At 40.2% G+C, this 23,662-nt stretch overlaps 1 protein-coding gene and 1 pseudogene across 8 annotated transcripts in view; one reads left to right on the forward strand and one right to left on the reverse strand.

Moving 5' to 3' along the window:
• The window catches only part of Ttll4 (tubulin tyrosine ligase like 4), a 45,368-nt gene extending 39,633 nt beyond the window's left edge, over positions 1-5,735 (forward strand). For 7 of the 8 annotated variants that reach the window (XM_015481398.2, XM_015481394.2, XM_048808566.1 and 4 more), the window contains one exon: positions 121-5,735. In XM_015481398.2, coding sequence (XP_015336884.1) covers positions 121-376 — 256 coding nt within the window. In that variant the 3' untranslated portion in view covers positions 377-5,735. The remainder of the gene's footprint in view (positions 1-120) is intronic. The other variant, XM_015481397.2, reaches the window with a different exon arrangement.
• An 879-nt stretch (positions 5,736-6,614) lies between these two features.
• Positions 6,615-7,454, reverse strand: LOC107138479 (annotated as a pseudogene).
• Positions 7,455-23,662: the final 16,208 nt, after the last annotated feature.

Genomic DNA, 23,662 nt, shown 5'->3' on the forward strand with positions numbered 1-23,662 from the left:
GTAATTAATGATCTATAGTACATAATGTTGTGAGTGCCTGGCCCATATCTGGAAGGCAATTCAAAAGTAAGTCTCTGCTGCACAGTGTCTCAGCCATCTTTCCACACCTGTTTCCTTCAGAAAGAACAGCTCCTCCAAGGGAAACCTATTTTCATCTGAAGACGGGACCATACCCAAGCCCAAGAAGACTCAAGTTGGCCTTCCCCCTTTCCCCAGGAAACCCATCTGCTTAAAGGAGAGTGAGATCACCAGCACAGAGCCCGGCCCTTCCCAGAAGTTACCTGTGATCAAGTACTCTGGGCGGACTTCCAGACTTTCTGTTTCCTCCACTTCCCAGTCAATCAGTGACTCCCTCCTGCCTGCTGTGAGCCCATGACTGTCCTTCACAGCCACTGCCCAGGAGCACCCGTGTCAGCTACCTCATGGGAACCATCCTGCTGACCCGCCTGACCCCTGCTACCCTTCCACATTGCCCCTCATCAGAGTATTTTTTGAAGTGGTTGTATTGCAGAGATGGGTATCTGGAGGGCTGACGGGGTGGTGGTGATGGGGAAAAGGTGAGGAAGGTTCACCCTCTGTCACCTGTCTGCCTGACTGGCACCTCCTATCTCTGTAGAGAAGTGGGTGACAGCCAAGCAGCCTTATAAAACAGGGTTTGGTTTCTGTCTTCAGAGAGCCATGTGTGGTTTGTTTGTGGCCTTGGTCTTCAAGTGGAGAAAAAAAATGCACTGTAGTCCCAGCTACTTAGGAGGCTGAGGCAGGATAATCTCAAGTTTGAGGACAGCCTGGGCAACTTAGTCACCCTATCTCAAAGGATAGAAAGGGCTGGGAGGTAGCTTTGTGATAAAGCACCTGGGTTCAATCACCAGTACTGCCAAAAAAAGAAAAAGAAAATGTGCTAAACATAATTGGGCCAGAAATCCTTTGTTTTATGATCCAGGGGTTCTTCTGAATGTCCTTATTTTCTCAGGTCTGCCCTCCCCGACTCCCTACCCACTCTTCTGAGGAGCCACTTTCAGAAACCTTCAGACTTCCTCAGTAGACAGTCAGGAGGGCTGTGACATACTGAATCTATTTCCTGACATCCTGGTCTTGAGAGCTTCTCCACCATTGCTCCTTTCACATACCCACCCTGCCAGGAGACCAGGGTGCTGCTGTTCTGACCTCACATGCTCCTTGTCCAAACTTGTAGACTTCTCTCATGGACATTCAGCCCTTGGCATCCTGTGGGAGGTTCTGTGAACTTTGTGGCTTTCCTGTGGCACCAGTGAAGGAGCTTGGGTGACCCCAGTTGCTATTATCTAAGTTCACATGTCAAAGGAAATACCCCCAAGGAGGGGAAGAAAGGCTTGTGTTCCTCTTTATAGCAAGTAGGTTCTGATACCTTGGCAGGTAGGTTTCAGGGCAGTCACTACTATAGGGTGGGCTTCTAGTCAGACCTCTGGCTAAGCTCATACTCCACTGAGTCTACCTCCCTCCCCAGGACTTGGTGAACAGTGAGTATTAACATATTGAGCCCGTGAACTACACACACAGTCCTCAATATGCAGGCACCTGAGCCTCTGTAGAATGTGGAGCCTGGGGGAAGCACACGGGGGAGTGGATCAGAAAAGTTGTTAGCATTTGAAATAGGGTCCTCTCTTACCCAGCACTTCCCAGTGGTTGCTCACCTCTTCCCCTGCTCCTGCAGTCCCTTTATTTAGTTTTCCTAGCAGCCATAGTACATACATAGAGCCAGTTTTCCCATGTCTCTAATCTATGTAAGGTTTGCCTTTTACACATCAGGCAGAAGCTCAGCAGTTTCTCAACTTCACCCTGTTCTTTAGTTGCCCTCCTCTCTGAGCTTTGAGAGATACCCATGTTTCTTGGCTCCCGGAGTTTGTGGTGAGTTGGGATGGGGCCCAAGAAAAATCACTGAGAGGCCTGATTGGGCTCAAGGCCACAGAGTAGGTGGATGTGCTGGTCAGTCCCAAGGCTGTGTTGAGAGTTGTGAAAAAGTGTGGTGGCAATGTCCTGGGCAGCACTTGCCACTCAACAAATAAGGATTTCAAAGTCAGGCTTCAATGAGAGAGGTCCTTGGCAGTCCTGGTGAATTTGTTTTACAATCAAAGCTAACTCTCTCTGGTCCTCCCTGGGTGCAGTATTCTAGTGCAGATTGACATAGGGCCTAAGCAGCCCTCCTAAGAGAAAACTAGCCCCTGTTTAACAGCTTTGTTCCTGCCAGTTCTCTGGTGCAAGAGCTTAGGTATAGAGGCCTAGGTTGAGCTGGTTGACTCCTTAGAAACCAACTTCAATTCTTTGGCCTATTCTCTGAGAGCCCCTTTATAGCACAACCAACCCATTTCCATCCCCATAACTGGAGAGGGGACCAGCACTGCAGTATGATGGATATTGGGGGAGGAGGAAAGAACTTAGGAAATGAGTGATGAATATAAAATGCTCTTAGTGGTTTAAAACACTTTTATACATTCTGTTTTTAATTTTCATTACATTTAATTATCTGATAGGTATGTTTTGCTGGGTGGGAGAAAGGAATGGGGCTTGCTTTTGAGAGAAAGTTAAGTCTTGCTTATTATGCAATCAGTACCCCTAGTTTAACCCTGAATATATAGTATTCAACTAAATAAGGAAGTTTTTGAGAAGTAGTTCTCTGTTTGGAAATTTGAATTTGGGAGTATAATAGAATAAATGTTTGTCAGAATATATCAACTGGTTTCCCAAGTTGATAACTTACCCAGTCTCTGTGTGGAAGTAGGTGAGTGTGTGCTTTGGAGGCAGGGAATGAAATACAGGGTATTTCTGGAGCACTGGAGTAAGGATTTAGGATTGGGGTGGAGAGGGTGGTCACTATTCCTTTTTGCTTCAAGTCCACTCAGGGTTGATTAGAAACTAGATTCCTTAGATTGAACACTAATAAGGTAAGTAGCATGGACCTCATAAGCTGCCCTAGGCCCTGAGTCCCAGTTCTGCAACTGAGTCCCAGTTCTGACCTTGGGCATACCATCTAATATTTCAAAGTTTTGTTTCTTTATAATATGATTATGATACCTACATTGCATGGTGTGAAAACAAGCCAAACATTAAAGCAGGTAGAGAGATCGCTCCTTCTTTTTGCTTACCAAGCCCTGTTCTTGGCAAGAAATTTAAAACTTTTTCATTGAAGGAAGCAGAGTGGCTACAGATATTTTAGCAGTCCAAAAGCATGCTTCCCTAGCTTGTGTGAGGCCCTGGGTTCAATCCCCAGAACTACAAAAGTAGAAGTGCAGAGGCCAGAACAGGGTCTCGATAACTTATCACCCCCCATTTACCTTAGTGCAACAAGAAACACAATCTTTGTTATTGCTTCTACTAATACATTATTGCTTTAATAGAGATTTGTATCTTTGCTTAAATATTTCACAGGGTACACATTTCCTGGGAAAGGGAGCACATTAAGCATTGGAAATACAGATGTGCACTGGGCACAGGCACACACTTATAATCCCAGATGCTTGGGAGGCTAAGGCAGGAGGATCACAAGTTCAAGCCAGCTGCAGCAATTTAGCAACTTGCTAAGTTAAGCAACTTAGCAAGACCCTGTCTCAGAACAAAAAAAAATTTATCCCCATAGCTGGGGATGCGGCTCAGTGGTTGCACACTCCTGGGTTCAATCCATGGTACAAAAAAAAAAATAGAGATGTAAATTGACTTGATTATCCTAAGAAAAGTGCAAGGGAAAAGAGGGTGCCTGGTGTCTGGAAAGGAGGAACACCAGGCATCCACAGGGAACAGAAGATAGGGAGCTTGACTGGAGCAGGAACCAAAGGACTGATGCACAGACCTAGCAGCTATACCAAGGGACAGTTGTCAATGTAGGTACATTCTCATGATGTCAGGATATTTGGCCTTCCCATTACAGTAATGAGAGGACATGCCTGATGGCCTCTGGGGCACTCCAATAGTGGTGGGGGCTGATGTCTGGGCACAGGGACCTTCCTACCTACCTCCCTCAGTTGAATTAATTATTCAAGAAAGGCCATCCCCAAGTGCAGCAGGGAGTGCCCCTCCTTGCTTCCTCTTGATTTGCCCTTAAAGGTTCCCTTCTGACTACTGTTCTAATTCACCATCTACTTTGGGACTTGGCAACATTGATAGTTTTCATGTGTGGCTAAAAGAGCTCATCTTACCACTTGAAATCCCAAATCCAGACCCTCTGACAACCCCCTGTGGCAAAGTTTGTATACTCACAGGACCCAGGGATCTATACCGGCTTGATTGACTTGCTCCTTCACCAGCTTTGGATCAATGAAAGCTGCAAGGACTCTTGCTTTAGTCTAGCAGATTTCTTACATGAGTGAAAACCCCAGAAGGCTCAGGAACCAGGGTGGTGTTTTTTTAAACCCATGTTTACTTTAAATTTCATAAAGGACTGCCAGCAAAAGCTAAGAAAAACTTGAAAAGCTATTTAGCTTTCCATTAGTAAACTAGAATACTAAAGTCTAACTCATAGGTAGTTATAAGGATTAAATTTGGGGGAAAAAAAGATTAAATTGGATGTAAAGCATCTAAAAAGTGCCTCACACATATATAGTGCAGATTTAAATAGGTACTAAAACACACCAAAAATATTTCTTCCAGACTGGCATGGCACATGCCTAGTAATCCAGCAATTCAGGAGACTGAGGAAGGAGGATTGCAAGTTAGAGGCCAGACTAGGCAACTAGGTGACCCTTTCTCAAAAAATAGAAAAGGTCTGGGGATGTAGTTCAGGGTAGAGTATACCTGGGTCCAACCCCCCATACTACAAACAATGAAAAACTTCCCTAAAGTAATATTAACAGCATGCAATAGCAATATAATACTGTTATAATAGGATGTTACTATTACTAAACTATGGTGAAACACACAGCAGCTCCTCTCTGCCTTGGGTTCTGTGTCCATGGATTCCACCAGCTGTGGATCAAAAATGTACTCAGGCTGTGTTGGTACTGAACATGAACAGTCTGTCCCCTCATCCATACAGTGTATCTACATAATATTTACATTGTAGGTATAAGTTGACATATTTTAAAGTATACAGCAGGATTTGCATAGGTTATACATAGCAAGCACAATGCTGTTTTATGTAAAGGACTTGAGCTTCTGTGGGATTTAGTATCTATGGGAGGTCCTGGAATTAATCCCTCACTGATACCAAGAGACAACTGTACTTTGATTCTATCCAATGGAGATAAAAGTTAGGATTTAGAATAATTAGCTTAGAAAATTCAGAGTGCTTATTAATCAGAGAGGTGCAATTAAGACCAAAAGGTGGGGCCACTGGAGTTGTAGCTCAGTAGTAGAATGCTTGCCTATCATGTGTGAGCCCCTGTGTTCAATCCCCAGTTCCGCTACCAAAAAAAAAAAAAAAAAAAAAAAGAGAGATGAGATACCACTTGAACACCAAAATGGCAATATATAAATAACCCAAAAATACCAGGTGTCGGGATTGGCATAACTGGAACTTGTATTTATTGCTGGTACAGGTGTGAAATGAAAAACAGCCTGATAAGTTTCTTACAAAATGAAACAACCTTAATATATGACCTAGTAATTCCCTTCCTGCAAGCAAATGTGCCTAGCAGCTTTATTCATAGTAACAGAACTTGGAAACAAACTAGGTGTGTAGCAATTTGATAAACACACTGTGATACATCTGTTCAATGGAATACTACTTAAATACATTAAAAAAGGAGTATATTTTTTTTGTCCCATCAGTTTTATTGGTCATATATTCAGAATTCATTATATACATCTTTCAGAATAATGAGATTTTACAAGAATAGTTTACAAGTCAGCTCTGATTGCACAAATACTTGACACAGGAAATCATTTTTACAAATAAGTTTTCTTAGAAGAATACCTTAATAAAGAAAATAAGCCTGTATACATCTTATAGCACATTTTTATGTGTTTTCTTTCCCCCATTCAACCATCATTTTGGGTTTTCCATCACAGCATGTCTACCACATCCAACAAACCAAATTACAGTCTGCAGCTGCTTCTCACTTTCAAATACTGAGATTTTCCTTTTCTAATATTTCCTGAAATTTAAGAATTCATCCATTCAGGCTAGAAGAGGGAATTTAAACAACATTCCTTTGAAACAGAACTTGGATCGGGTTAATCACTGGGTTTGATGAATGATCTTTTAACTTCCCACCTAGGCGAGGCCAGCCAATAGTTTAAACCTGCTATACCAAGTCCTTACATTCCAAATAGTCCCAAAATTGCAAAAAGGAAACCCTGGAAATGAGTGAAATACAAATATTAAGATGGTTAAAATATTTGCTATTGATTAGAGAGCACCTTTAAATTAAGGTTCCTCTCAAGTTGAAGATGACAGAAAAGAAAGTATAAAGGTGTGGCAGTAGTTGTATAAAATATTGAAAATCTGAAAAGGTTAATTGCTTAGGCCAGTGGTCTGTAATTTCCAGAACATGAGAGGATACAGAATCCTTGCCTCTGTAGCCATCTGAACTGAATATCTGACATTCTTCTTGTTGTGGCTTTGATACGGCCTAACAAATAGCCACTTACCCAGAGCAAGTGATCATGTAGGCCAGAGGAACTTTAGAGAATACTGACCTCGTTTATCTGAAGAGATGGATCCCACCAGGGGAAATGTGGCATTCACTCAATCCCTTCACTGTCCCTGAAAGTGTGTCCACTTGGCAAAGCTTATTGTCTTACTTTTCAGGTAGCATGAATTAAGATCAAGAGCATTATCCTACAGTTAAGTTCCTGAGTGCTCAGCTCCAGTTATTCCATATCCTTAAGAGGATTCTTTCATCAAGCTCTTGTCCATTGAGAGATTTAACAGCACTGAGGGACCACAAAATGTCCCATTTCTCTTCTTTATTTCTCTTTTTCACCCCAGTGTACAAGTTTTTACCAAAATGCTGCAGCAGTAGTTAAAAATGAGTTATTTTGTATTACCAAAAGTATTCAATCACAATATGATAGGTCACATTTGAATATAACTTGGAGATAGCCAAATAATGTTTATTGCAGTGATTTTGCAAATTCAGCATAGTCAATGTATCCATCATTGTTCTTGTCATCTCTCAAGACACCATCTATTATGTAAATCAGTTCTTTTCTCATTAGTGGCACCTGTTCACTCTCTTCCTCCATATGGACATGATGGCTCTAGAGAGTTCTAAGCCATCAAGTAAATTATTTCCATCATAATCGTGTATTTTGAAATAATGGAGCTGCAGTTCTTGTGGAGACATCTCCGCCTATGGTTTGTTGATGACACCTTCCAGATGCTCCATGATATGCTCTTGGTCATGTACCATGTTCTTATCGAAGCCCAGGCTGCCGGGATGGGGGACATTGGCCCCAGGCTGCTCAGCCCTGGCATCTGAAGCACAAAAAGCCCAGAGCAGGCCATACAGGAAGGGGCCTCTGAGCAGATGCAGGGATCTCATGGTCACCGGTAACTTGATCCTAGGTCCCAGGTCCCAGGTCCCAATCCCACCCCGCTGCTGATGCCTGAGCATCTCCCACTGACCCCCCAGAATATTAATTCTTGCGAGAACAATCCTGAGAATTTTGCTGCTGGGTGTGGTGATACAGGCCTATAATCCCAGTGACTCAGGAGGCTGAGGAAAGAGGATCTAGGCTAGTCTGAATAACTTAGTGAGACTGTCTTAAAAATTGGGGGGCGGGGGAGGAAGGGGTTTGGGGCATAGCTTAGAAATAGAGCACCCTGGATTCAATCTTCAGTAGCACCAAAAACAAACAAACAAACAAAACAAAACAAAAAAACATTTTGAAAGAAGAAGCTGGAGAGAAGACTTATACTTTCTTAGGAAAGACTATATACTTTCCGATTCCATAATATTCTAGAAAAAGTGAACTATAGTCACAGAAGGCAGATCAGGTGTTGCCAGGGACTATAGATGAGGAAGAAGATTGACTAAAGGGTCACGTTAGAAATAGTATGTATCTTCATTTTGTTTGTGGTTGTATAACTGCATACAGTTGTTGAATCTCATCAGATTATACACTTAATATTTTTGTAAGTAAAAATCTTTTTTTTTTGTTTGTTTTTTGTTTTTTGTTTGCAGTGCTGGGGACCAAGCCTAGGGCCTTGCTTGTGCCATGAACATCTGCTACTGAGCCACTAGCCCAATGCTGATTTAAGAAAAACTCTACAAGAGCTGGGCATAGTAGTGCACACCAGTAATCCTAGCAACTTGAGACTCTGAGGCAGGAAGATTGCAAGTTCAAGGCCAGCCTCAGCAACTTCACAAGACTGTCTCTAAGTAAAAATAAAAAGGACTGGGAATATAGCTCAGTGACTATGCACCCCTAGGTTCAATTCCCACTACTAAAAAATAAATTTAAAATAGTTTTTAAAAAGCACAAGGAGATACCATTCCATGAAACATACACAAAGACCACAATGAGATGGCACTAGAATAATTAAAGAGGCTGCAGAGACTAAATAAAATGTACAGCAGTTGAAGCTTGACACATGACTGGTGTGAATTATAAAATGGTTCAGAGCCCTGATCACTAGCCATTTATTACAAGGCTAACGTGTATCCACCTATGACTATAATTTCACTGCTCGGTGCTCTAGTCCCCCTAAATGGGAAAAAATAGCAATCATATGCCCACCAAAATGTTTTCTGTAACTTGATAAAATCAAACTGAACCAATGCCTCTCAACAGGAGATCAGATAAACTGGGACCGAATACCACTCAAATACCACAAACTTCTGACTTATCAACAACATGGATGGATGAATCTTAAAAGCAATGAATGACAGAAGCCAGATACAAAAGAGCACATATTGTATGCCTGCATCAAGTTCAAAACCAGAAACTAACCTTTGGGTATTGAAGCCAGAACGACAATTCACTTGGGAATTAATAGTCTAATAAGAAAAGAGGAACCTGGGGTGGTGGCAGTGCTCCATTCTTGAGGTGGGTGTTGGTCACATGGGCGATGCACTTGTAAAACACATTGAAATGAATATGTGAGACTTGCACATTTTCAGGATAGCATTTTTTTTTAATTGAGGTAAAATTAACATACTTTAAACATCTTAAAGCAAATACTGTGGTATTCATTTTATTCATAGATTGGTAACTACAACTTCTACCTAATGCTAGAACATTTTCTTCAATCTGAGAGGAAATCCTGTATCCATTAAATAGTCACTCCTCTTCTCTTCTTCCCCTTACCCTAGCAGCCACCAATCTTCTGTTTCTAGATTTACCTGTCCATATAAATGGAGTCATATAATATGGGACCTTTGTGTCTGGCTTATTTTACTTGGCATATTTTCAAGATTCATTTACTTTGTAGCATGTATCAGCACTTCATTCCTTTTGATGGCTGAATAATATTCCATTGTAGTATATACCACAATTTGTTTATTCACTCATTCACTGATAAACACGTAGGCAATTTCCACCTTTTTTTTAAAGGGTTTTGCTATGTTGCCCAAGCCAGACTAGAACTCTAAGCTCAAGGGATCCTCCCTGCCTCATCCTCCCATGTAGCTGGGACTGTAGGCATATACCACCACACCCTGCTAGTTCCACCTTTTTTTGGTTATTATGAATAGTGCTGCTATGAACCTGTGTGTACATGTATTTGAGTACCTGTCTTCAATTCTTCTGGGTATTCTGTTAGTTTGCTAGAGTTACCATGAAAATATAGCAAGTTGAGTGGTTTACAATGGTAGAGAAATGTATTGCCTCACAGTTCTGGAAACTAGACACCCAAAATCTAGGTGTTGGCTGGATTGGTTCCTTCTGAGGGCCATGAGGAAGGATCTGTCTTTGGCATTTCTTGTCTTATAGATGAAATATCACACTGATCTCTACCTTCATGTTAACACAGTCATCCTCCTCCCTGTGTGTATGTCTGTACAATTATTTATTTTTGTCATACTGGGGATTGAACCCAGGGTCACTCTACCACTGAACTACATCCATAGCCTTTATTTTATTTTGAGAGTATCTCCCTAAGTTACTGAGGCTGACCTTGAACTTACAATCCTCTTGCATCAGCCTCTTGAGTTACTGGAATTACAGGCATGCTCTGCCATATCCAGCCAGATTTTTCCTCTTATAAGGACATAGTCATAGAGGATTAAGGGCTCATCCTACTCCAGTATTACCTCATCTTAACTAATTATATTGCAAGGACTTTATTTCCAAAATGTTCATGTTATGCAGTACTGGGGGACCAGCACATAAATATATTAACTGGGATAGGAGTTGGGGACAAATAATTCAACCCATCACAGGTAGGTATGTGGGAGTGGAGTTCCCAGGTTCATCAGTTCTTACTCTAAGGTGGCACTGGCAGAGTCAGTCTTAGTGTTCAGCTCTCTGGCCATAACCATGATAACCCCTGGAGTGCATGCTCTTTGGCAAAGTAAAACTAAAATTTAAGACACATTTCTCTTTTTTTCTTTTTTGAGGGGGGGAACAGACTCAAAATCAGGATTCAGCCAGGTGTGATGGTATATATGTTTAATCCAGAGGCTCAGGAGGCTGAGACAGAAGGATCACAAATTCAAAGCCAGCCTCAGCAATGTCAAGGCACTAAGCAACTCAGTGAGACCCTCTCTCTAAATAAAATACAAAATAGGGCTGGGGATGTGGCTCAGTGGTTGAGTGCCCCTGAGTTCAAATCCCAGTACAAAAAAAATCAGGATTTATGGGCCCAGTAAGTGTTAAGAATCTTAATCATATCACAGAGATCAACATCACTAATTATTCTTGCCCACTTTCCCCTACTGGAAGGGAAAAGGCCCAAATCCTTGGAGATAAAAGAATGTTTTTTCTAGAATCCATCTCTATCCTAAACAAATGAACTTTCTAATGAGCTGTGACATGGACAAGAACTTTGGCATTGACAATCTCATCATGATATATTTCAGAAGTGAAATAGGAGTCATTGAAAGAAATATTATCAATAAAAGTACAGTTCTCTCTGTACAGTGGTTGCTTAAGCAAAACAAATAATCGTGCTTAAGCTATCATGTAGGAGTTTCTATTCTAGATTCAGACACTGTTCTCACTATAGATGCATACACTCATTCTTCCATAAAAATTCCTTCAATGTTGGTGTTGTCCAAAGTTACTGAATGGCGGCTATTATGAAGACAAACAGCAATAAGTGTTGGCGAGGACTTGGGGAAAAAGGTACACTTATACACTGCTGGTGGGATTGCAAATTGGTGCAGCCAATATGGAAAACAGTATGGAGATTTCTTGGAAAAATGGGAATGGAACCACCATTTAATCCAGCTATCCCTCTCCTCGGTCTATACTCAAAGAACTTAAAAACAGCATACTACATGGACACAGCCATATTAATGTTGATAGTGAATTTGCTTTTTATACATTTTCTTTCACTGGGAATTATGAAATAGTATGTGTCTGAATAAAAACCTCTGCTAGTTCTCAAGTAGGGTTTCCAACATTATTCTTCAGGTATTTCTGTACATCCCCAAATTGTGGACCTGGAGATGGAGGTGGGTCTCTTGGTTTTATTCTTAACCTCTTATTTGCTCTAGTGAGTATACTTTGCCTGGGTCTAGCCAAACCACTCACTTCATTTCTAGCACTAGCTTCACCCATTTGTGGTGCTACAACAGAACACCATGTTCATTTATAAAGAACAGGAGTTTCTTTCTCACTGTTCTGGAGGCTGGAAAGTCCAAGGTCAGGTATAAGGAAATTTGTCTATCTGGTGAGGGCTGCATTCTTCAGAGGAGAGGAAAGCTGTGTCCTCACATGACAGAAAGTAGAAGATCAAGAAAATGAACTCCCTCTGTCAAACCCCTTTAATCCCATTCAGGAGAGAGAAGCCCTCCTGGCCTGATCACCAAGTAAAGGGCCTGTCTCTTACTGTTTCATTTGCAACACTGAATTTTGGAGGGGACACATTGAAATAATAGCAAGTGCCATACATTACTTTCATATTTTTAGACCTTACTTTTTTTTGGGGGTGCAGGATACTAGGGATTGAACTCCGGGGCACTCAAACACTGAGCCACATCCCCAGCAATATTTTTGTATGTTATTTAGAGACAGGGCCTCACTGGGTTGCTTAGTACCTTGTTATTGCTGAGGCTGGCTTTGCACTCCTGGCTTTGTTCCTCCTGCCTCAGCCTCCTGAGCCAATTGGATTACAGGTGTGCACCACTGTACCCAGCTAGCTTTTAGATAAATGGAATTATATGGCATGTAGTGTTTTTGTGTCTGGTTTCTTTCACTCCATATTATGATTAGGAGTTTTGTCTAAGTTGTGTCTAATACTTGCAGTTCATTCATTCCTGCCACTATATATAATATAAAATTCCATTGTGTAGATAAAGCACAATTTGCTTTTTCATTCTACTGTCAAGTATTTGAGTAGCTTTTAGTTAGGGCTATTATAAATAATACTACTTATTGTTTGGTGAGCATAGGTGCACATTTCTGTTTCATTTGTACTTACTTAGGAGTGGAATTTCGAGGTTATAGGATAGGCATATGCCCAGCTTTCATAAGTAGGACTGGATCTCTATAGCACCTGTAGCATTTGACACTCCTAGCAGCCATGCATGAAGGTTCCATCAGAAGTGGAGAAACACTTGCATATTTTGTAATTGTTATGCTTTTAACTTTACTCATGTGTCTATACTTTTAGAATTAAGTTACATTCTAGTGGAAGTGTAAGGTTTTCTCATTATGGTTTTACATTGCACTTCCATGAAGGCCAGTGGGGGAGATGGGATTTTCCAAAGGTGGCTGCAACTCACATGCAATTCTATAACTGGCCTTGCCATTAGGAATTAGAATCTAATTTTCCTTCCTTTGAATCTGGGAGGGCATGTGACTCTTCTGACCAATAGAATAGAGTGGAATTGATACTGTGTCCCTTTTGGGTCATGGAAGACCAGGTACCTTCTGCCTTATCTGTTGCAACATTCAAGCTGGAATCCTAAATTGCCATGTGGTAAGTCCTACCACCCTGAGGCTGCCATGCTTTGAGGAAGCCATGCCACATGCAGAGGCCATGTGAAAACTCCCAGAGAGTGATCTTAGTCTCTGGGTTATCTAGTGCTTCCAGAGTTTTCTAGTCCTTAAGCTGGAAGTTATTTGAATTTTCCTAGCTGAGGTCTCAGAATTAGAGAACAAGTCATTCTCACTGTGTCCACTCTAAAAGTCCTTATTATTTTAAGTCACTAAGTATCTGGATAGTTCATTATGCCACAATAGCAAAAGTCTAATACAAAGGACTGGTTTTAGGACATAATGCTAGAATGTTAGATCACTGCAGCCCCATTTAATTCCTTCTTGACTTTTGCATCATCAACATACATTTTAATTCTAGTTAAATTGCAAGATTAATGAAAGTGCCACTCTGCTCTTTGGAGGCTCTTCTCAGATTTTCAGTCTTTTGCTCTGTGTAACCACAAAATTTGGCAAATGTCCTGAGTAGACACCTGGCTGGATACTTGAGGTCTCCCAGATTTCTGCCAAAATTTCTTCTAGCTTCACTGCCTCCTTGAAACAAAGCCTGCACTTTTCACCTCCTGCTCTCCCCAGAATTGCTAAACATTTTTGGCATGAAAATGCCTATAGTAGTCAGCTAAAAGTTCTTTCTCTTCTGTGCCTTTGACTTTCTAGATCCTTGTTCATCACACTGTGGTCCCTGGGCCATATGTCTTGTCATTAACCAGGAGCTTGTTAGAAATGCAGAATTTCAGGCCGACTCCAGTCTTCTTGAATCATTATTTTCCATTTATTGTTAAAAACAATAGAAACAAAGTACTGGTTATAGATTAAACAAGACACCTAGGTGCATTATAATCATGGCCACTTATTAAGTGAGGAAATTTACTTATATTATGTTTCATTCTCACAGCAACTCTATTATTTTTGTAAGAGTTGAGAACTGAGGCTTATTCGATGCCTTTCAAAGTCTCACAGAGAGTAAGCAGAAAAGCCAGGATTAAAACTATGCTATATGACTTCAGGTCCATACAGTCTATGTTCTTTCCTGTTGGGAATACTTTTTTCTTATTCTAAGGAAATTCATTCAAAAAATAAATAAATAAATAAATAAATAAATAAATAAATAAATAAATAAAAAGGGCCGACTGTGGTGGCGCATGCCTATAATCCCAGCAGCTCTGGTGGCTGAAGCAGGAGGATCGTGAGTTCAAAGCCAGCCTCAGCAACTCAGTGAGGCCCTGTCTCTAAAAGAATTACAAAAAGAGCTGGGGATGTGGCTCAGTGGTTGAGTGCCCCAGAGTTCAATCCCTGGTACCAAAACAAACAAACAAACAAACAAAAACAACAACAAAAAGGTTTAAGACAACATCAGGAAAACATAAAAAAAAAAAAAAAAAAGAAAGAAAGAAAGAAAAGAAACATGGTGCCATGGTAATCTCAGGGACTGGAAGGCTGAGGAAGGAGGATCACAAGTTTGAGGTCAGGTGAGGCAGACCTGTCCCAAAATAGAAAAATTAACAAGAGGGCTGGGGATGTATCTCAGTGATAGAGCACCCCTGGGTTCAATCCCCAGTATTGAGAAAGTAAAAGAGAGAGAGAGAGAGAGAGAGAGAGAGAGAAAGGAAGGAAGGAGGAGGGGGGGAGGGGGAGAGACACAAGTCATATAATTTATTACCATATTAATTTTGATACATATCCTTCCAAATGTGGTGGGGGGTGTTGGGGGAGGATCAACAGTTGAAATGGTTTTGTAACTTGCTTTTGTTTCTTTCTTTTTTTTAAGTTGTTGATGGACTTTATTTTATTTATTTTTATGTGGTATGCTGAGGATCCGTGGCAGTGCCTCACATGCCAGGAGAGGCTCCAACACTGAGCCACACCCCAGCCCTGCTTTTGTTTTTTCTTAATGAAACATTGTGAGCATTTGGCTAAAGCCCCTGCTCTTTCCACCAGAGGGCACAGCCTCAGGAGGACACATGGTGGGAGTACTTCATTTCATTCCCTTTTGGGAAAAAGATAAAAAATGGACCAGTGTTTTCTTTGTAGAAATTGAAGTCAGACACATGATGAAATATTTAGAAAAAAATATTTGATTACTAACAGCCAGTTTCCCCTGCTTGAAGAGTAGAGGAGTTGCCTCAGGTGGAGGACGGAGAGGCCATGGAGCTGGGATCTACTGAAAGAAAATCAGTGTAGCTCACTCAAAATCATGGAGACTCCTGGGACTTCATTCCTGACTCTGACCTTACTAGCTCTCTGACTGGAGAAAATGAAAAAAAAAAAATTAATCTCTGACCCTATGCATTTCATTCTAAGATATTGGGATAATAATATTATTAACTCTTAAAGTTGACACAGAAATTAGATGAGTTAATATAAGGAAAGTGCTCAGAACAGTGCCTGGCACATAGCAAGACCTCAAGTGTTAGTTCTTCCTCCACTCTTCATTTATTTATTTATTTATTTTGTGTGTGTGTGTGTGTGTGTGTGTGTGTGTATGTGTGTCCTGGAGATTGAACCCAGGGCCTTGCACATGCTAAGCCTGTACTTGACCATTGAGCACTGAGCTTTGCCCCCAGTCCTCCTTCTTTCTCCTATTCCTCCTATTCTCCTCCTTTTCCTTCTTCTTCTAGGCAGGTGTGTGTTCCTGAGATAGGGGCTGCGTCCTATACTTCTTCCTCTGATAACTCTGAGGATATGAGAACAGCCTGAGACTTCTAGGCAGGTAGGCCTGAGGTGACTTCAAACTTTTCCACCAGATGCTCCTAGGAGCCCAAGAAGGATGTGGAAGTGAAAGGAGGGGTGGAGAGGGGGTGTGGAGAGAGAGAGAGAGAGAGACAGAGAGAGACAGAGAGAGACAGAGAGAGAGAGCGCACTAAGAGCTCTTTGGTCAAAATAGGGGTGCAGGGTGAAGCCAGGCAGAAGCAAGGATGTTTCCATTAATGGCAGCATGAGCTAATAGCAACTGAGGACCAGGTTGTGACCCTCACATCCATTAGACACAATGTAATTCATCAGAATTACACCTGACCACAAGGAAAGGAAAAGGCAGATGCCATAGTGTCATGCTCACACTAACTACCTGGAGTTTGCAGAGACTGCACAGGTTAAGGGCACAGTCCCCATCAAGACTGCCCTTGCTTCATATACTAATCCCAAGCCACTCACACCTTCAACAGATTGGCTACAAATTTGAGGGTACTCATAAACCCATCAAGTTGGATAATAATAGAATGACTTACAATTTCAGAAAAGTTCTGTGATTACTGCTATGATTTAGATGCAGTTTGTCCCCAAGAGATCATATGTTCAAAGTTTGGTCCCCAGTGTAACAATATTGAGAGGAGGTAGAACCTTTTTTTTTTTTTTAAAGAGAGAGAGAGAGAATTTTAATATTTATTTTTTAGTTATCGGCGGACACAACATCTTTGTTTGTATGTGGTGCTGAGGATCGAACCCGGGCCGCACGCATGCCAGAGGAGCGCGCTACCGCTTGAGTCACATCCCCAGCCCCAAGAGGAGGTAGAACCTTTAAGATGTGGGGATTAGTACAAGGTAATTAGGTCATTGTGGGTGTTCACACAACCTTCAGTAGAGGTTGATACTCGCCTCATGGAGTGAGTTCATTGTGAGTTGTTATAAAAGGGAGAGTATGATGGCAGCATTACTTTCTGGCTTCCTATCTCACCATGCAATCTCTCCCTCTCACATGTGTGCCCACCGTGTGCACAGCATGTACAAATGTGTAACAACAAATCCTACTATTATGTATAAGATACCAATAAAATATGGGATAAAAACAAAAACAACTCATAGAACAATTGCATTAAATCAGAACCACTTTCAGATCAGGTCAAAATCAGACCAAATACCCCAAAGGGTGTGGCCTTGCTAGTCAAAGAGACCTCCAGCCATGTGACATAAGATAGAATTTCTGCAGCCCCAGTATCCAATAGGGGCTTTTATTTCATAGATGCCACTCAGGGACACCCTTTTGTTCCCCCTTTCTTTTATCAAAAAGGATGTTAAGATGAAGAGCCCTAGAATCTGAGAAGTGATTGCACAGAGTTTAAGAAAGGAAACAACAGGAGAGAAAGTTCTTAGAAGATCTTCATCAAGGGTGACAGGAAGCCAGTATTTACAATACTTTAATTAATTTATTTATTTGTATGTGGTGCTGAGGATCGAACCCAGTGCCTCATGTGTGCTAGGCAAGGACTCTACCACTGAGCTACAACCCCAGCCCGGGAGCCAGTATTTGAGTCAAAAGTGCACAAGGAAGAGAGACACAAAGAAAGGACATACACAAATTCACTTTACCAGAATACACAATTAAGGTCAGAACCAGTAGACACAGGTGAGACCTGTGGCATCCAAAGGGTGGAACAGTGAAGAGGGCAGGATGACTGCAGTCTAGGAACCAGCTGCAGAGAACAACGGATGGGCAGGAGCAGAAACTCAGGGTGAGAACAGGACACACACCTTACCATACCAGGAAAGTCCTTAGAGAGTAGAGCCAATGGCTCCTAGGTCCCTATCAGGAGCTCTGGTCTCACCACGGAGATAATCTTGCAAAAATGTCAACCTCTCCAAAGAGCCTCCACCACTCCATGGTCTGTCTGTTTGGGCAAGTGTCTCTGCCTTATTTAAAGTGGATCCCAGGAACCAAAAATCAATCCCCCAACATTCCTTGGCTGGTGATCAGTTAATTCTGCCCCCCAACCCCCTTTCCCAGTACTGAACACTGAACTCAGGGGTGTGCTACCACTGAATAGGGTCTTGCTAAATTGCTCAGGCTGCTCTAGAACTTGTGATCTTTCTGCCACAACCTCCTGAGTAGCTGGGAACACTGGTGTGCACCACTGTACCTGGCTCTAGCTGCAATTTTAAAAACAATAAATAGAAACTATGAACAGCATTTGTTTTGAGGGGTTGTAAGTGCAGGGGTCTTTGATTTTGTTGCCTAATTTCAAGTGGTGGAATTAGGGGTGATTTTTGAAATATTGAAAATGTTTTGCTGTGTACTTAAATACTTTAGAAATCAATGAAAATATAAAATCTCTACTCCCAAGAGGCTTGGAAAGTTTTGGTTTAATTTTCAAAATTGCAAAAATGTATGAGTTAGTTGATAATTAAAAAAAAAAAAAAACAAGGGCTGGGGTGTAGCTCAGCGATAGAGTGCTTGCCTGGCATGTGCAAGGCTCTGGGTTTGATATCCAGCACTGCAAAAATGAGAAAAAGATACTGGGTTAAGTGGTACTCACTTGTCATCCCCGCCCCTCAGGAGCCTGTTGAAGCAGCAAGATCCCTTGACCCCAGGAGTTTGAGGCCAGCCTGGTCACATAGTAGGATCCATATCCAAGAAAAAAAAGAAGGAGAAGAAGAATGAATGAATTTGAAGAGCTTCACGTACTTCTATTACTCAATTTTTATGTACACTGTTTTATATTTATTAGATGTATTTTTTCAATTATATATTTCATGCATTGCCTGATATCACATCCCCTCCAACAGAGAGGAAGAAAGAAGTGTGATGTATATGTAAAGATTTAATTGTTTTAATACATTATTATTGCTTTGGTAAAGTTCTGAGTTCTGTGAGGACCCAAATGACCAAGTTCATGGACAGCTAGGTATCACATTGGGAAACTAGTTTTTAGAAAGTTCAAAAGAAAATGTCCTCATGGCATTCTTTTGAATGAGCCACTTTGATAAAACAAGATATTGTGTGTACATGTTACAAAATTCAGAGTCCATAGGTCATGCTGTGAAGATATGTCTGAGTTCTTTGTCCTAGAGGCAGCTACTATCACAAATTACTTGTATACCTCCAGACATGCTCTGTGTCCATGCAGGCATTGGCCTAACTATATGGTAGTCTACCATACAGTATTATGCATATTGAATTTTTCATTTAAAATACATATCTTGAAAATTGTGGCATATCATCATGTTTGGGGCTGAATTGTATAATTCTTTTTTAAATCTCCAAATTATTTTAATGTATGGATTGACCACAACTCATTCCATTAGTCCCCTATTGCTTCCAGTATTATCTTTGTATGAACAAACAATGATATGTACAAATATCCTTCTATATTTGTGCTTTTGCAAATATGCATGTATACATGTACAATAAATCCCTAGTAGTAGGATTGCTTGTTCAAAAGATGAGTATACTTAAAAGTTTGAAAACTCTGTAGCAATTTCATTTTGCTTTCCTACTCTGAACTTTAAGATGGTATCAAATTTGTTATTTTTTGCCAAACTTATAGGTGATAAAATTTTTAATGCAATTTTGATTTGTCTTTGTCTTACAATAAGGAAAGTTGAACATTTTTGTATATGTTTAAGAGCCATAGACAGGGCTGGGTTGGAGCAAGTCCTATGTAATTCCAGTGACTCTGGAGGCTGAGGCAGGAAGATCACAAATTGGAGGCCAGCCTAAGAAACTTAGTGAGACCCTGTCTTAAAATTAAAAAAATAAGGGGCTGGGGCTGGAGCTCAGTGATAGAGTGCTTGCCTAGCATGTGTGAGGTCCTGAGTTAATCCTCAGCCCTCCATAAAAATAAATAAATTAATTAAATAAAGGTATTATGTCCATCTACAACTAAATTTAAAAAAAAAGAAAATAAAAAAACCTAGACTGATGGAAAGAAGATGATAAATACATATCAAATGCATGAAGGATAAAATAGGAATAAAATATTAAATCAAACTAAATCCAAGACAATTAAGTATTTCACATTTATTTTATTTTTAAAGTTATGTTGTGGGAATTAAACTCAAGGCCTCATGCATGTTAGTCAAATACTTTACCATTGAGCTCCATCTCCAGCCCAGTGTCTCTAATTTATAAATGATGACATCCATCAGGAATATATAGTAGCCATTAAGCTTTATGTACCTAACAACAGATCTTCAAAATATAAAACAAAAGCTGTTGAAAATACAAGAAAATTTGAAAAAATCCACAATTTCATAATATTTTTAGAATACTTGTACCTCTCTCAGAAATTAACTAATCATTTAGACAAAAATAAGTAAAGTTATAAAGGATTTTAAAGCAAAATTGATAAATTAATAAAGAGAGACTACATATTTTTTAAAAATACACATGAACCAGGTACCGTGGTGCACAACTATATTCCAAGCTACTGGGAAGGCTCAGCAGAAAGGTTGGAAGTTCAAGGCCAATCTGGCAATTTCGCAAGAACTTGTCCTAAAATAAAACATAAAATACACATTGAACATTTAGAAAAATAAGCAAGTTCTAGGCCATCAAAAACATTTCAATAATTCTAAAGAGTAAAACATATGTATTATCACCATAATGTAATAATAGTATAAATTAATATCAAGAGTGACCCCCTTTCAAAACAAACAAAACCCCCCAACTGTTCACATTTAAGTAAAATCACTTTCTATTTTACTCTTAGAGTAAGATACAAATCACAAACTGAAAATGAATGTAGAAGGAAATGATACATTAAATTTTGTTGCATGCATCCAAATAGTATTACATGAAAATGTACAGCATTAAATGCATTTGTTAGAAAATAAGAAAACTGGGGCTGGGGATGTGGCTCAAGCGGTAGCGTGCTCGCCTGGTGTGCGTGCGGCCCAGGTTCGATCCTCAGCACCACATACAAAGATGTTGTGTCCGCCAAAAACTAAAAAATAAATACTAAAAATTCTCTCTCTCTCTCTCTCTCTCTTAAAAAAAAAAAAAAAAAGACAAATTCAGTGCAAAAGCCCTGCTCAGTAAAAAAGCAAGTTTCTGGTTTCAGCATCTTTCTAAAAAAAAAAAAGAAAAAGAAAATAAGAAAACTTTGGGCTGGAGTTGTGGCTCAGCGGTAGATCGCTTGCCTAGCATGTGTGAGGCACTGGGTTTGATTCTCAGCACTGCATATAAACAAATAAATGAATAAAGGTCCATCAATGACTAATAAAAACTTAAAAAAAAGAAAATAAGAAAACTTCATTAAGCAGTCAATTCTTTGAAAATATTTTTAAAATGTAAAATACCTGCTGGGTGCAGAGATATACACCTGTAATCCCTGCAGGAGGATTGATTGCAAGTTTGAAGCCAGACTGAGCAAATTAACAAGACTCTATCTCAAAATAAAAAGGCTGGAGATGTAACTCAGTAGTAGAGCATTTTCCTAGCATGTGCACAGTTGTGGGTTCAATACCCACCCCCACCCCACCCCACCCCCCAAAAAAAGAAAGAAAGGAAGAAATGAATCCAGACATGGTGTAGGCTGGGTAGGGTAAAGGGAAGACTAATAAAGATAAAAGTAGAAAATGGATTTCAACTGTTGATACTAGAACTAATTTCTGGGAATAACTTGATAAGCTGAATAAAATACGAAAAACTTTTACTTGAAGACACCAGCATCAGAGAACAAACAAGGTAATGAAGAATTACCAACAATTATCAGAAAAACCCAGAGATAAATCAGGCATCTGGGAGAACTTTTCTATTTGTAGTATTTCCCATTTTCAGAAGAGGAAGCTGAGGGCAAGAACCTCTCAGGTGGGGTGAAGAAAAGCTGGAATCCAGGATCTCTAATATTTGAACTTAGGGTGGGACCCAGAAGGATGAAGGACTGAAGCCTCCCTCAGCTTTAAAGCATCGCAGGCCTGAAACTACACCAAGGGGTCCTGGATTGCAGTACCTTCAGACAACTGTCTGAAGCAGAAGTAAGTCTTCCCCCAAGGAAAACGAAGTTACCTTAAATCTCAGATAATTTCTACTAGAAACTTGAGATGTGGTGCTGAAGATCTAACCCAGTGCCTGGCACATGTGAGGCAAGCACTCTACTACTGAGCTCCAGCCTCAGCCCCTTGAATTATATTTTTTAGATACAATCAAAAGTAACCAGGCCTGGAAGAAATATGGCCATGTGAACAAAAATCCCCAGAAATGATGAACAATACAAATAGTCTTACATGGATTCTGGATATTGGAGTTATTGGTCATAATTCTTAAAACAACTGTGTTTACAAAATTAAAGGAGATATAAAAGAGAAAATTAGGAATCTTGCCCTAAAACTGAGACTATAAAAAAGGACATAGGCTTTAACAAACTAATCTAAATTGAAAACTGAAAAATACAAAAATGGAAATTAAGAATTCAAAGGATATGTATTTTTAAAAGCTGGGAGAAAGGATTTTGAATGTTTTTGCCATAAAGAAATGATAGATATTTGAGGAGATATGCTACCCTGATTTAAACATTACACAACATATACATGTATCAAGACATCACATGGGACATATGTATAATTTTTAAAAAATTTTCTTAGTTGTTAATGGACTTTATTTATTTATATAAGGTGCTGAGAATTGAATCCAGTGCCTCACACAAGTTAGGCAAGTGCTCTACCACTGAGCCACAGCCTCTGCCCTAATTTTTATGTTTATTTCTTTACTTATTTTTATTTTGGGACAGGGTCTTGCTAAGTTACCCAGGCCATCCTTGAACTTGCAATCCTGCTGCATCAGACACCCAGGTAACAAATATATTCTACAGCGTCCGGCTAACAGGTGCAATTCTTATATTTTTATGTATCAGTTAACAATTAATTAATTTTTAAAAAGAATTAAATGAACATTGTCTCATGCCCCAAATCCCAGCTACCAGGGAATCTGAGGCAGGAAGATCACAAGTTAGAGGCCAGTCTCTGCAACTTATTGAGACCCTGTCTCAAAAATTTTAAAAAGAAAAGAGGGCTGGAATTGTGGCTCAGTGGTAGAGTGCTCACCTAGAAAGTATGAGGCCCTGGGTTCAATCCACAGCACCACATAAAAATAAATAAAATAAAAATATTGTATCCAATTACAACTAAAATAAATAAAATAAATATATATATATATATTTTTTTTAAAGAAAGAAAAAGGTCTGGGAATATAGCTCAATGGTAAAGTGCCCCTGGGTTCAATCCCCAGTACTGCAATCAATCAATCAATCAAAAAATTAATGAACTAGAAGAGACAAAAGAAGAGAAAAGGGGTTGGGGTGTAGCTCGGTGATAGAGTGCATACTTGGCATGTACAAGGCCCTGCATTAGATCTCTAGCACCACACACACATGTACACACACAAATAATAATCATGATAAAGAAGACACAGACACAGTGAAAAAGCTCTAACACAAGTATAGGTTGAGTCATAGAAGAAGAGAAAGAATAGGAAAAAGCAATGTTTATACAGAAAAAACTCCCAAAGCTGATGAAAGACGTTTAGACACAAATTCAAGAAACTTAGCTGCTAGGCAGGCATTTTTAGGTGGAAGCCCAGAAGAAGGCCCTTCAGAGAAGTTTACAAGGAACCAGCCTAAATTCTAGAGTCCTTTAACTCAACACCACCCCCAAACCTCTCACCCGGGCCATAAATAACCTGGGAATGGAACCCAGGGCCTTGCTCATGGCTCTTGCTCTACCACTGGGTCAAATCCTCACCTTTTTATATTCATTCTTTTTAAGTGACCTAATATGTCTTTGCTCATCATAATACTAAATTCTCTGCCCAGAGGTGTGACTGGGGGTGGGGGGGTTGCACTTTTTTTTTTTTGGCAGTACTGGGGATTAAATCTAAGGATGCTCTATGTCTGAGTTACATCCCCCTCTTTTCTTTTCTTCCCTTCCCCTCCCT

Source organism: Marmota marmota, unplaced genomic scaffold (assembly GCF_001458135.2).
Source record: "Marmota marmota marmota unplaced genomic scaffold, marMar, whole genome shotgun sequence".
In the NCBI taxonomy this organism is placed as follows: domain Eukaryota; kingdom Metazoa; phylum Chordata; class Mammalia; order Rodentia; family Sciuridae; genus Marmota; species Marmota marmota.